At 41.7% G+C, this 14,504-nt stretch overlaps 1 protein-coding gene across 5 annotated transcripts; it reads left to right on the forward strand.

The window, feature by feature from the left end:
• The first annotated feature begins 412 nt into the window (after positions 1–412).
• LOC117506734 (TAR DNA-binding protein 43-like) lies at positions 413–12,918 on the forward strand. Of its 5 annotated transcripts, none has more exons than XM_034166309.1 (6): positions 413–1,089; positions 2,010–2,173; positions 2,276–2,416; positions 2,556–2,726; positions 2,839–3,347; positions 3,683–4,454. In XM_034166309.1, the coding sequence occupies exons 1-5, from the start codon at positions 849–851 to the stop codon at positions 3,328–3,330; spliced, it is 1,209 nt and encodes a 402-aa protein (XP_034022200.1). In that variant the 5' UTR covers positions 413–848; the 3' UTR covers positions 3,331–3,347; positions 3,683–4,454. The 5 variants fall into 5 exon arrangements, 3 of the variants coding, with proteins under 3 accessions (XP_034022200.1, XP_034022201.1, XP_034022199.1); XR_004559540.1 differs by adding an exon at positions 11,337–12,918 and having other exon boundaries at positions 414–1,089; positions 2,839–3,822; XR_004559539.1 differs by adding an exon at positions 4,484–4,840 and having other exon boundaries at positions 414–1,089; positions 2,839–3,822.
• The last annotated feature ends 1,586 nt before the right edge of the window (positions 12,919–14,504 follow it).

Raw genomic sequence — 14,504 nt, forward strand, 5'->3', positions numbered from 1 at the left:
AATCGTGAAAATCGGACAAATCAGACACTTGAACATCTTCGTAAATATACCTAAATTAAAAAATCACGACATTGTCAAATATTTTCCATTATGAAATGCAGTCTCAACTTTACCGATTTGTTTATTTCAAAGTTTCTTAAAGCTTTTTAAAACCGCCATTTTCCCCTCTGCCAGTCACCGACGGCGCCAAAATCGGCTTTAATTAAGGGGGAAGGTAATGTAATCAACGCCGTTATTAACAATAAAACACGAAGATTTTACAAATGTCCTTGCTCAAACTAACTTTTCAAAAAGTCTTGTTAGCTGTGCATCATTATATACGCGAATGAGTGAATTACAAGCTATATTAATCAGAAACGCCACACAAGCTCCCGCTGTAAAAATGAAACCTTCCCAACATGACGTCATTTCCGCACAATCTTTACACGATGCCATTTGGGACAAACACCCTCATGCTTTTGTTTTTCTCTTCCCTGTAAGATGTCTTCTTAACTCGAATACATTAGTTCACACTCAGGAATAAATTCCATAACATATTCATAAACGTTTCTGAGGAAGACATTTCTTTTGAAGTAGTCGACGGGGCGTAAATGAGCGAGCCAACGAACAAAGGAAAAGTAAGGCCGAAGCTTCTTGCGGTTCAATGCTATTTATAAACTTTTAAAACAATTAAAATTTAAAACTAAACCGAATACCACGCCGCTTTGGCAGTGATACGCTTTACATAACTATTTATTTTTAGCCCCATTAGCAACGTAACTTAAGGTTAGCCGCGACTTAGCTTGCGAGCTAACTGCTAACTTTAGTACAGTTTGGATTTGAATAAAGTTTCCTTTAGCGACTTAAAAATGGCCGAAGTGTACATTCGTGTGGCGGAGGAGGAAAACGAGGAGCCCATGGAGATGCCGTCCGAGGACGACGGTACCGTTCTTCTGTCCACGGTGTCGGCTCAGTTTCCAGGCGCGTGCGGCCTGCGCTTCAGGAGCCCCGTGTCACAGTGCATGAGGGGCGTGCGTCTGGTGGAGGGGGTGCTGCACGCGCCCGAGACCGGATGGGGCAACATGGTCTTTGTGGTCAACTACCCAAAAGGTAAACTTGAAGGGTTTAATGCTTGGATCTAAACTCGGTACTGTGGATAGACCGCAGTCCTACGTCACTACTTCGGTTTATCCTCCATTCAGCTCCGGCACTTGGATGCGCTGTTTTGATGCCTTTTCCACTGGACAATTCTGTGATTTTATGCACATGTACCATTGTGTAGCATTACGTGGCATTATGGTTGATGACAAAAGCTTGAATTTAGTTTAATCGTTAAAACCGTCAAGGACTTAACAACTATACAGTGTAAGTGTACGGGCCAAGCTAAGAAATGACAGTAAAATGCTTTTTGTTGCCATTGAACAGGTTACCTTAGATATGGCATGAAGCATGGAGAGGACCTCAATAAATATAAAGAAAATTTAAAATTTAGCAAATAGGCAGCTATTGAGCTGAGCTAACCTCTGCTGTGGTGCCATAGTGCTCAAATAAGTCAATTCTAGTCTAACCTTGAGCAGCTTGTTCAAGTTGTTTACTGATGAAGTAATGAAGTCAGTTTACGAAGTCATGGTCGAACATTTACATGATTTTAAATATACATGAACCATTTGAATTTGATGTTTGTCCATATTTATTTGTACTTAAAGTATCGACTAATAGCTGCTGTTTCAGTGAGATGGCTGTAATTATTGAATATGCACATTTTCCCCCTTCATTTTGTAAATCCTAAATATTAAGGTGTCCATTATGAACAAAAATTGAATGTTACCTCAATACAGAGAAAAGACATTTATATTCATATTTTCCCATTATATCATTTCCTGGTTGTGGCTTATATTCTACAATGTATTGTACACCAGTAAATAGGGTAATCATCTTGAGAGTTTGAGATTGTGACATCCAGTATTGGCTGATGGAGCATCTTTATATTGTGCTGGATAAAATTATTGTTCTTTTTATATGCTCATTAGACAACAAGAGGAAGATGGATGAAATTGACGCTTCCTCTGCTGTGAAAATGAAGAGAGGAGATATGAAGACATCTGATCTAATCGTACTGGGTCTTCCTTGGAAAACTTCAGAGCAGGACTTGAAAGACTATTTTGGCACCTTTGGAGAGGTAATCATGGTTCAGGTATGTCTCACTGCAAACTAAAATGACGCATATTTTATTCATGGTGTAGTTGTACAGTATGCAGCACTAATGATGATTATTGCTTCTTGTTGACTGGCTTAGGTAAAACAAGATGCCAAGACTGGAAATTCAAAGGGATTCGGGTTTGTGAGGTTCAGAGAGTACGAGGCTCAAGATAAGGTGGTCTCCCAGCGCCATATGATTGACGGAAGATGGTGTGACTGCAAGCTGCCTAACTCGAAGGTGAATATGGCAATGTCCATGCCTATAATCACACACATTTTTTTCGTTGAGACAGATCAACTTTACCTTTCCAGTAACAGTGTTCAACCTGCTGCTTTGTTTTTTTTTCCTTTTTCTTTTAAACCAACCTCCTTTCCAGCAAAGTCCAGACGAGCCACTGAGGAGCCGCAAAGTGTTTGTAGGTCGTTGTACAGAAGATATGACCACTGATGACCTACGGCAGTTTTTTGTGCAGTATGGTGAAGTCACAGATGTCTTCATTCCAAAGCCTTTCCGTGCTTTTGCTTTTGTCACATTTGCTGATGATCAGGTATAATGTGGGAATTGTACAAAGTCGCCTTTTGCTTAAATGGAATTTGAACCTGACTGACCTGGTTTATCTTCTTTTCTTTTTTTATTTTATTTTATTTTCCCTCTCACAGGTTGCCCAGTCTCTCTGTGGCGAGGACCTGATTGTCAAAGGAGTCAGTGTTCATATCTCTAATGCTGAGCCTAAACATGGGAGCAGACAATATGACCGTGCAGCTAGGTTTGGGAATGGTTTTGGAGCTCAGGCCTTTGGTAGTAACCGTAGCGTGTTGGGAAGCAACACTAATAGTAACCTTGCCAATTTTGGTTCTTTCAGTCTGAACCCCGCTATGATGGCTGCTGCTCAAGCTGCTCTGCAGAGTAGTTGGGGGATGATGGGTATGTTAGCTAGTCAGCAGCAAACATCCACCTCAGGCAGCACTTCTACTGGAACAAGTTCTAGCAGGGATCAGAGTCAGTCCTTCACTACAGGCAGCAGTAACTATGGCACCAACTCAGCCAGTCTTGGCTGGGGAGCAGGAGCAAATTCTGCAGCTGGTGGTAGTGGGTTTAGTTCAGGGTTTGGTTCTAGTATGGAGTCGAAGTCATCTGGGTGGGGTATGTAAATGAAAGGTTTTGTGTGGTAAGTATTTTGAGAAAGGATTCTTTTCCAAAAGTATCTGACTACACTTTTGTGGAACATGTTTTGTACATGAAAAATGTGCTAGAGCTAATTTAGAAAATGTTAGTGGATTGTTTGAAAGAATGTGAGTAAAGTGCTATTTTTCCTCATTTGATGTATTAAATTCAACTGGATTCTCTAATGCATAAATTTTGGTACTTTTACCTTTATTCTGTTTTATCACATAATTAAATATCTTGCATTGGGAAAGAATCCGGTTGAAAGAAATGTTTTAAGTGCAGGTTTATTTGCAGTCAGGTTGTGTAGAAAAGCCTTCACTGAAATCTCTTCTGCAGTTCACCTCTCTTCCATTTTCCTGTGAGGAAGCTCCTCTTTGGCAGCATACTTGGTGTGATATCAGTATCATTCTCCCACTTCCCACCTGTAAATGCTATGCCATCAAATGGCGGCTTCACTTCGCATGTTCTAAGAGACGGTGGGTGTTTTCACTTTTATCCACTATTTTGAAAGAATGGAAAGAACTGCGCAACTGACATTTTAAGAACTGATGAGTGAGATTGAGGGTGGCTTGTGGCGAAGAATGACGCAATGAGTGAGCGAGCGGAGATACGCGTGAAGCGGACTGGTTGTGCGGTGAAAGAGCCCAAGTTGACTGCTTTCTGAGTGTGTGAGTGGAAGCTGCAGATGCTACGAGCGCCTCCCCTAACATGGACATTCTTTAATACTTCAAGAAATGCCTGTTAAAAAAAAAAAAAAACCTTTGAAACTTTTTCCCTGCTCTTATGTGTGTTGATTAAGTGCGGAATTCTCCTACTGTTGTGGAATGTTGTGATGAATATTTGTATTTCTTGTTATCTGATTTGGATGCTGTATGGTGTGCTTACATGTTACTGATCTGATCTGTAAGTGTGAACTTGATGTGGATGACACCTGCTGAAGACGCTGGCGAACGTGAGTGATCGTGTGAGAATATGGGAGTGGTGTGTCCAATGGTTCCCAGCAGTTCTTGGTGTTTTTAAAGATGTGACAAATGAAGGGAGTTCTGTAATAAACATTTGCATAGATGCCTAGTTGATAGTATGAGTCAAGTTTTTCAAACAAAAAAAAAAACAATCTAATTCACTTCACATATCTAGGGACCTTGGGCTCTGCTGGTCGAGGTCTCCATTTGAATCCTGACTGAAGTCGGTTCTGAAGGATGACGACGGAAGTTCCAACACTTTGATTGTGTGGCCTTCTCAGACATGACATGGGGGTACTACCTGTCTTTTTGATGGTTTTCATGTCTTGTCAGAGTCAATTATCCCTTATGATTCACAACTTGTTCTGAAGTTGGAAAGAAATTCTATGTGCCAGAATCAAGATTTGAATCCGAAACAGATGAGTTGATCAATGTGGCATCGCCTCCACAAACAAATCCCTTGGTTCCTAGGGGAGGGTAACCTAAAGTGTCAAGCAGTTACATCAGTAGAGTTGGGTACCTAAATTGGGAGAATTTTTACAATGGCTGCTCTGAAATAACTTTGGGTTTTTATTAATTATAAGTCAAAATATTAGGTTGTTCAGTCTGATTGTATCACTTTTTTTCTAATCTGTATTCTAATTGGATCATATGATTTGCACCGTTTATAATCTCAGCACTTTGATGCTAAATTTAGTTTTTGCATTACATCTGCAGGTTCCTGGTTAAACTGCTGGGGGAAAATTATCCAAACATGTACAGTGTACATTAAAGTTATGATGATGAAAGGGAGGTTTATAATGTATCTGGAAAGTATTCACGTATCTTGAGGGTCTTCTGGGAACGACTGGCGGAACCCTGTGTCAGCGAGGTATTCAACTCCCACCTCCGGGAGAGCTTCTCCCAGATCCCGGGGGAGGTTGGAGACATGGAGTCCAAGTGGACCATGTTCTCCACCTCCATTGTCGATGCGGCCGCTCGTAGCTGTGGTCGCAAGGTCTCTGGTGCCTGTCGCGGCAGCAGTCCCCGAACCCGGTGGTGGACACCGGAAGTAAGGGATGCCATTAAGCTGAAGGAGTCCTACTTATCTTTGTTTGTAGGTGGGACCCCAGAGGCAGCTGACAGGTACCGGCAGGCCAAGCGTGCCGCAGCCCGTGCAGTCGCAGAGGCAAAAACTTGGGTTCGGGAAGGCTATGGAGCACTATCGGTCGGCCTCGAAGAGATTCTGGCAAACCGTCCGACACCTCAGGAGGCGAAAGCAGCTCTCCAACAGCACTGTTTACGGTGCGGGTGGGGAGCTGTTGACCCTGACTGGGGATGTTGTTGTTGTTGTACTTTGAGGATCTCCTCTATCCCATCGTCACGTCTTCCGAAGAGGAAGCAGAGACTGGGGACTCAGAGGTGGACTCATCCATTACCCAGGCCGAAGTCACCGAGGTGGTTAGAAAGCTCCTCGGTGGCAAGGCTCCTGGGGTGGATGGAATCCGTCCTGAGTACCTTAAGTCTGTGGATGTTGTGGGACTGTCTTGGTTGACACGCCTCTGCAACATCACGTGGCGATTGGGGACAGTGCCTCTGGATTGGCAGACCGTGGTGGTGGTCCCTCTGTTTAAGAAGGGGGACCGGAGGGTGTGTTCCAATATTGGGCGATCACACTCCTCAGCCTCCCCGGTAAGGTCTATTCCAGAGTACTGGAGAGGAGAATTCAACCGATGTTCGAACCTCGGATTCAGGAGGAGCAGTGTGGTTTTCGTCCTGGTCGCGGCACACTGGACCAGCTCTACACACTCCATCGGGTGCTCGAGGGTTCATGGGAGTTCGCCCAACCAGTCCACATGTGTTTTGTGGATCTGGAGAAGGCGTTCGACCGTGTCCCTCGGGGCACCCTGTGGGGAGTGCTCCGGGAGTACGGGGGGGGGGGGGGTCCTTTGCTAAGGGCTATCTGGTCCCTTTACGACCGCAGCAGGAGCTTGGTTCGCATTGCTGGTAGTAAGTCAAACCTGTTTCCACTGCACGTTGGCCTCCGCCAGGGCTGCCCTTTGTCACCGGTTCTGTTCCTTATTTTTATGGACAGAATTTCTAGGCGCAGCCAGGGTGTAGAGGGGGTCTGGTTTGGGAACCACAGAATCTCGTCTCTGCTGTTTGCGGAGGATGTGGTTCTGTTGGCTTCGTCAAATCAGGACCTTCAGCGTGCACTGGGGCGGTTTGCAGGCGAGTGTGAAGCGTCCGGGATGAAAATCAGCACCTCCAAATCCGAGGCCATGGTTCTTGACCGGAAAAAGGTGCTTTGCCCTCTTCAGGTCGGTGGAGTGTCCTTGCCTCAAGTGGAGGAGTTTAAGTATCTCGGGGTCTTGTTCACGAGTGAGGGACGGATGGAGCGTGAGATCGATAGACGGATCGGTGTAGTATCTGCAGTGATGCGGTCGCTGTGTCGGACCATCGTGGTGAAGAGAGAGCTGAGTAGGGGGGCAAAGCTCTCGATTTACCGATCAATCTACGTTCCAATCCTCACCTACGGTCATGAGGTTTGGCTCATGACAGAACGAGATCGCGAGTACAAGCGGCCGAGATGAGTTTCCTCCGCAGGGTGGCTGGGCGCTCCCTTAGAGATAGGGTGAGGAGCTCGGTCACTCGGGAGGAGCTTGGAGTCGAGCCGCTGCTCCTCCACGTTGAAAGGAGTCATTTGAGGTGGCTTGGGCATCTTTTCCGGATGCCCCCTGGACACCTCGCTGGAGAGGTGTTCCGGGCACGTCCCATTGGGAGGAGGCCCCGGGGAAGACCCAGGACACGCTGGAGGGACTACATCTCTCGGCTGGCTTGGGAATGCCTTGGGGTTCCCCCGGAGGAGCTGGGGGAGGTGTATGTGGATCGGGAGGCCTGGGCGGCTTTGCTTGAGCTACTGCCCCTGCGACCCGACTCTGGATAAAGCGGAAGAAATTGGATGGATGGATGGACAAACACACCGTGCCAGGAATAAATGATCGTTTATAAGAAAGTGGTGAGTGAACAAACCATTCAGCAGCTTATATCGTCCTCCTCAACGCTGCTGCTGACAGCTGCAGCTTCATCCTCTTTGTTGCGTTCGGCTGGAACATACACGGTTTGGAGCCGCTTATTTTTACCATGGCTTCCTTTCATCATCATCTTCAAAAACAATCTATGTCACTTAAATCTTCGCTATAATCATGCACTATGCCTTCACTGTCCGTGTCTGCCGTATTGGTAAGCAGAGCCGCGCTGCAAGACATCTACTCGAATGACGTCACATCCGTCGCAGCGAAAAATTCAAAATCTCAGATGGATAACGAAACGTCTAAATACTTGTTCAGTGTAATTTTATGGTTAAAAAAAAAAAAAAAAGACGTGGAAAAACCTTTTTTTATTCTACAAGAATATGTAAAAGCGTCATAGCGTGGCAGGGACACTTTACATTTGTCTTATTAATATTAAAATGCAACTGCACAGAGGGTGATTTGCAAATATTCCTTGATTTGCACAACATGAACAGGTGATTTTGATTTGAACATGTGCAAATTGTACTCAAGACAATAGGATCGTAATAATTAAACTGCAAATTATAAATAACACAATGCTCATACAGCTAAGGTTATTTTAGCATTACGTTGTATTTAAAATTTTCAGTGAAAATTGACAATATTCCAAGTTTACATTTCAATGTATGTGTGTTTGAAAATTTTAAATTTCCCAGGAAATTCTACCTCCACCTTGGGTGCTTCACTCCCTCCCTTCTAAGGATTAATTTATTTTAAAATTTCCCAGTGACTTACCCACATAATAAATGGACTGCATTTATATAGTGCTTTTTCATCTGCATCAGATGCTCAAAGCGCTTTACAAATTATGCCTCACATTCTCCCCAGTGTGAGGGTGCTGCCACACAAGGCGCTCAGTACACACCGGGAGCAATAGGGGATTAAAGACCTTGCCCAAGGGCCCTTAGTGATTTTTCCAGTCAGGCTGGGATTTGAACTGAGGATCTTCTGGTCTCAAGGCCCACACCTTAACCACCAGACCATCACCTCCCCCAATAAATAATAAATGAGATTCTACAAATATTGGATTTTGATCATTTGATGTATTGTGATTTTAGTTAATTTTAATTCATTTATATTAGTTTTTTTTATAACACTAGATCACAAGGAAAGTTAAATATTACATTTCTAGAGACTTTTTTTTATCATAAATTGTGTGTCGGGGGTGGCGAGCGGGGTGGCATGCTGTTGATTATCTTTAACTCCCGACTTGGCTCCCTGAAAAGCCTTCAGTTAATTCAAAATGCTGTAGCTAGAGTACTGACGGGGACTAGAAGGAGAGAGCATATTTCACCCATATTGGCCTCTCTTCATTGGCTTCCTGTTAATTCTAGAATAGAATTTAAAATTCTTCTTCTTATAAGGTTTTGAATAATCAGGTCCCATCTTATCTTAGGGACCTCATAGTACCATATCACCCCAATAGAGCGCTTTGCTCTCAGACTGCAGGCTTACTTGTAGTTCCTAGGGTTTGTAAGAGTAGAATGGGAGGCAGAGTCTTCAGCTTTCACGCTCCTCTCCTGTGGAACCAGCTCCCAATTCGGATCAGGGAGACAGACACCCTCTCTACTTTTAAGATTAGGCTTAAAACTTTCCTTTTTGCTAAAGCTTATAGTTAGGGCTGGATCAGGTGACCCTGAACCATCCCTTAGTTATGCTGCTATAGACTTAGACTGCTGGGGGGTTCCCATGATGCACTGAGTGTTTCTTTCTCTTTTTGCTCTGTATGCACCACTCTGCATTTAATCATTAGTGATTGATCTCTGCTCCCCTCCACAGCATGTCTTTTTCCTGGTTCTCTCCCTCAGCCCCAACCAGTCCCAGCAGAAGACTGCCCCTCCCTGAGCCTGGTTCTGCTGGAGGTTTCTTCCTGTTAAAAGGGAGTTTTTCCTTCCTACTGTCGCCAAGTGCTTGCTCACAGGGGGTCGTTTTGACCGTTGGGGTTTTTACGTAATTATTGTATGGCCTTGCCTTACAATATAAAGCACCTTGGGGCAACTGTTTGTTGTGATTTGGCGCTATATAAATAAAATTGATTGATTGAAAAGTAAAAAGTTTTAGTGCTGGCCAATGTCTCCTTAATCATCAATCACTTGCTTTGAAATGTACTTGTGCGTGGTACTGATATATTTCAAAGCTAGTGCAGAAGCCTGCTTAGAGGGGGTTCCTTGGAATTTTGTGTTTAATTAGTACACATGATCTCGACCTCATAAGCACAAACAGCTCTTGGGGGATTTCAGTAAAACTTCACACAATGGTAGAGCATCATATGAAGATGTACATGAAGGAAAATTATTCAAGCCAGTATTTTCAGGGTGAGATCATTTGATTTTATTATTTGTCACGTTACATTTAGAGGTTGACCAGTTTCGTTCAGGTGTTTCATCACAATATTTGCTATCACTGATTATATAATACATGCAAGCAAATAGTGTGGCAGAGTGTAGAATTTTGAGTTTAAGCACATATCTCTAATTCCTCTTAAGGAATTAGAGATACAGAGTAGTAAAACAAAATGCATTGATAGTTTTCAGACAAAACCTGCAAATTATTCACATCACTGCTTTCTCAAAAGTCACATCAATTTACAGTGTGCCAGATTTACTCATGAATCAGAAATAAAACAGCTGACAAAAGAGATATTGAGTCAACCTGAAAATGTTTAACGGCCTTATGAATCTTTCTACATCACTGCTAATCATGTAGCTAATCTTTCTGGGTCTGATTGAGATCTGTAAAACTAAATGTCCTCTTATTGGTACAGCTATAAGGGCTTGCATATGCAGAACAGTGGTGCAATTTGTGCTCTTGCTTCCCAAACACAAGATTCCTGGTTCAAGGCCAACCATATCCCATTCTCCATATGCATCAGAATAGGCATTCTGTGTAAAACATGGATCCATACCAGATCTGCTTTGGCAACCCCAAGCGAAGTAGGAGCATTGAAAACAAAGGAGGAAAGGGAGAATGGCTTGCATGTTTTATCACCTGAAAATACGGAATTGTTTGTCACCTTTGTGCTAGGTACATGCCATTCCACTGCGATCTTCCTGGGTCATGACGTGTGCATACACACCTTCTGGAAATTATGTGGCATGCGGTGGTTTAGATAACAGTTTGACACCTGTTTTAATGCATCTACCCAGTGTCATCTGCATTCTCACTTTTTTCTAAACTCCTGGAAAGCAGCTGTCTTCTAAGATGAAGAAAAAAAATGAACTATTTTTACTTTCACAAAATTTTAATTCACACATTTAGATCACACGGGGGGGGGGTCGGTCTATTTGTGGCATGTGCGTCTTCATTTTCTTAGGCTGTTGCACTAACTTGTATTTTTCTGATGCTTATTAGTAGGGTTATTAAAAGCTAATGAACCATGGTAAAGCTGTTGTTTGTTAAGCTGTGCTTACATCTGGCCCAGTTTGGCTCCCTTAAATTACTGGACAAGCTACAGCTGTTTTTCCCCAAGTAGCTCTTGCTTGTCCAGTATTTGGACGTGCAGTGTAGCATCTGAAAATGAATAGCTGGAGCAGACATGCATCTGAATTTTATTTTTTTGCTGTTGTTGCAGTGTGTGGTGTTTTAAGTCCTCAACAGTGACTCCTAGAGTGCCTTGATTGGAGAATGTCGTCAACTCAGAACATGGCACCATTTTCAGTCTAACTGTGCTCAACTACGGAATGGACCTTTTTAGGGCTGAAACGATTAGTCGAGTAACTGGATTTACACACAGACACATTAAAAGCAAACACTATTTTTGCCCCAAGATGGCACCATGAGTCACATGACTGCTTTTTTTTTTTCTCTCTAATAAAGGCACTCTAGTGATCCCCCCCTAAACATAAATAAAACATTTCTCATTACAGTATTGTGTGCTAGACTCTTGGCCCTTGGAAGCGCAATTTTGCAAAATTCAGCTTTGGCAGTAATAAATCTGTTACAAGTTTTAGTCTTGTGTATTTCTTTTTTCCCCAGATGTTCTTTTTAACTCCAAAGTTGACTGGAAGACCATTACAACTTCAGAATGTTCACAGCATCTTCAACACTGTTAAAACTGACTTGGACACCACAAAAACGAAGGGAAACTGATGCCTTTCCTACACAAAGAAGAGCACAATTGTTTATCACCTAGTTAAAGGATCTCCTGTGGTATCAATTCAGAAACTTGTGCATTCCTCCTTGGACCATTTTATGTTACCTTGAAAGAGAAAACACTATCATCCCATGCAAATGTGTGTGTCTTGAAGCAAATGTTGGAGTATAATTGTACAAATTTAACTTTTTTTTTTAAGAATTCTATTCTGATGGTTTATTATTCTCAGAGGAGAGAATATGCAGATGTAAGAAGCTTGGATCATATTACACAAGCAGGTTTCAAAATGTGTTTATATACTATCAGTTTTGTTTTCATTACAGGCTTTGCACATGAAGAAGCTTTGCCTTGACTAATACGCTGTTAGCTCTCCAAGCACGTTATGGATGCTCATTCCAGTACAAAAAGTTATCAAGTCACTTGCTTAACCCCCTTAATTCTTGTACATGCCTTTTGACTTTGGGTTGGAAGTTATGGGGTAGCAGGTAGGTGCTAAGATAAATGGGGTTTGTCTAAACATTAGAGGTAGAATTTATTATTGTTTCTTTACTTTTTTTTTTTTTTTGAGGGGGGAGGGGGGATGAAACGCCTCACCTGGCTAAATATTCACTTCTTTTGCTTGGGACTGCAGCTGCAACTCTGTGAATGAAATGTACAAATCAGTGTCTGAAAATAATGGTCTGTTTTTAAGTTAAGACATTTAATTTTGTCTGTCATTAGTTAATTTAGAAGTGCATGCTGTAGACTTGCTTTCAATGGTGTGAAAGTCTTTTTTTTCTGACAAGGAGAGAAACCTATTGATTGAACTTATTAGAAGTCTCCCCCTGTTTGTTTTTGTTTGTTTTTTTTTGTTGTTGATGCAAACTACATCATATGCTAATACTGGTAATGCTATGCACCAGAGTGAGTATGACTAGAACGACTTAATATTGACTCCATACTTAGTGTAAATTAATGCTTACCAGTTCTATTAATGCCAATTTTTGTAACTATAACAATCATTGTGAAAATTCTGTCCTTTCTCTCCTTAAGATGTATTCGCTGAATGGAACAAACACCTCACATACTGTCCACAAAGAAAACTTTTGTATATTTTTCCCCCCTTTTGTCTTAAATTGAGAATTGGAAAATCTAAATAATTCACTGTATAGAGAAGCACTTTTGTTAAAGTTGTGGCATACTTTCACTTTACTTTTTTCTGAGATGATGTACAATAAATGTGACGTATACATGTGGCCACAAGTGAAAATGCAATTTAACAGAGATGGATTCCTTTTTCCTCTTTCCATTAATATTATAGAGCTCTGCACCCTTATGTATCTTTTCACTTTTTGTATTTCATTTCAGTCTGTTGGTGTTCCACGGTGAGCTGGATGCAAGATAGATACTGTACTAAATTGTACTGTTATTGATTGAAACTGTAATAAAAAAGCTGAGATCTCAAGCTGTTGAGATGGATCCCAACACTGCATTGGGTTATTATTTTTATTATTATTTTTTTTAATAAGTCTTCACCCCCTATCCCAACTTCCCCCCTACTGTCAGTAGCCGCACTACGCCAATGCTTTATGTACAGTTTTTATCATAGACAAAATAAAGCTCTCAGTCCATGTAGCTCATTTTGATTTCACTTGAACACATTTGTATTCATTTCCAACCGGAAAAGTGGAGAGAAAATTGGCGCATGTTTGCATTTAACAATGAATACAGGAAGCTGTTGATGTACTTAAGGTGAGGTTCTCACATTAGTAGTACAACAGATCCTGAAAAATTTCATCATGTTACACTGATAAAACTAAGCACACAATTGAAAGGGGGAATAAGAAGTTTGGGGATACATGTTAAAAACAAACAAAAAAAAACACACTTCAGCTTTTAGTCAAAGTTCTCAAATATTACTGTTTGAGGTGATTCTAAGTTTCACTCACTCATCTTTGGGTCACGGCAGCTGGAGCCTATCCCAGCAGTCATAGGGCATGAGGTGGGGTACACCCTGGACAGGATGCTAGTCTGTCGCTTCTAAGATTTGTACAGTTAATTTGTTCAACTATACTACTATGATTTATTAAAGGGGCAGATACAAATTTTAGGTTATGTTGTATAATTCCAAATGAATGGACATAATTGTGTGTGTGTATATATATATATATATAATTTGTTTTGGTACTTAAGAGTCTTCTAGATGGTTTGGTAGTTTTTCGCAATTAAAATCCACCAAATAACCCAAATCAGTCATGTCTGAAAATTACCCCATAAAACAAAGTTAAACTAGAGCACTGTGCTTGCAGACCGCAAACCACCACCAACACTAGCTTCCAATTCCACAAATTTTTACCTTGAAAAGAATTTTCAGGGGCAACGGCCTGTTAGATGTGGCTTTTCATAAGCTAAATTATGTACTTAGTTGATGCAGTTTTTGTGGTGGTGTCAGGTTTTTTTCCCCCCAACTTGTTCAGTTTATGAATCCTTTCAGATAATTTTCACAGAACAATTTCTCATTGCTTTTTAGCACTTTGGTTCCGACTGATAACTGTAAGATACAGGTATAAAATTGGAACCTCCATCCAATTTTGGTGGTGGAGGTAAATCCATAACGGAACAGAAACAAGATTCTTCATGACTTTGATCTGTGACCTTGAAAATTTAATTAGTTCTTGCCTATCAGGATATGAATCCTCTGTACAAATTTCATAACTATATGAAAGATTGCAGGTTACAGGCTGTTCATAAACAGACGGTTGAAAACATAACCTCTGCTCGACTTCGTTAGCTGCGATGATATGCTACCCTCCCACAGCATTTACACACTCCTGGCATCGCTTTGCCGTACTGATAAAACTGTCAACAGTACAAATACCTGCTAATGACCTGGTTTGTAAGGAGTACATCTGATACACAGGCTAGTCAGCCTGGTACCCATTACTCAGATTTCATTAAAACTGAGTAACGTAGACCTTGACTAATTTTACTTAATTTTAAACTATGGTATATAAATGCAATAATATTTCTGACCTGCACACCGGTGGTAACTTTGGGTATTGTCATGATTT

This window comes from Thalassophryne amazonica, chromosome 3, assembly GCF_902500255.1.
Source record: "Thalassophryne amazonica chromosome 3, fThaAma1.1, whole genome shotgun sequence".
Taxonomy (NCBI): domain Eukaryota; kingdom Metazoa; phylum Chordata; class Actinopteri; order Batrachoidiformes; family Batrachoididae; genus Thalassophryne; species Thalassophryne amazonica.

Coding starts and splice junctions, on each gene's coding strand:
- LOC117506734 (XM_034166309.1), top strand. CDS start 849: ATGGCCGAAGTGTACATTCGTGTGGCGGAGGAGGAAAACGAGGAGCCC. Junction 2,174..2,275: donor GAGAGGTAATCATGGTTCAG/GTATGTCTCACT, acceptor TGACTGGCTTAG/GTAAAACAAGATGCCAAGAC. Junction 2,727..2,838: donor TCACATTTGCTGATGATCAG/GTATAATGTGGG, acceptor TCCCTCTCACAG/GTTGCCCAGTCTCTCTGTGG.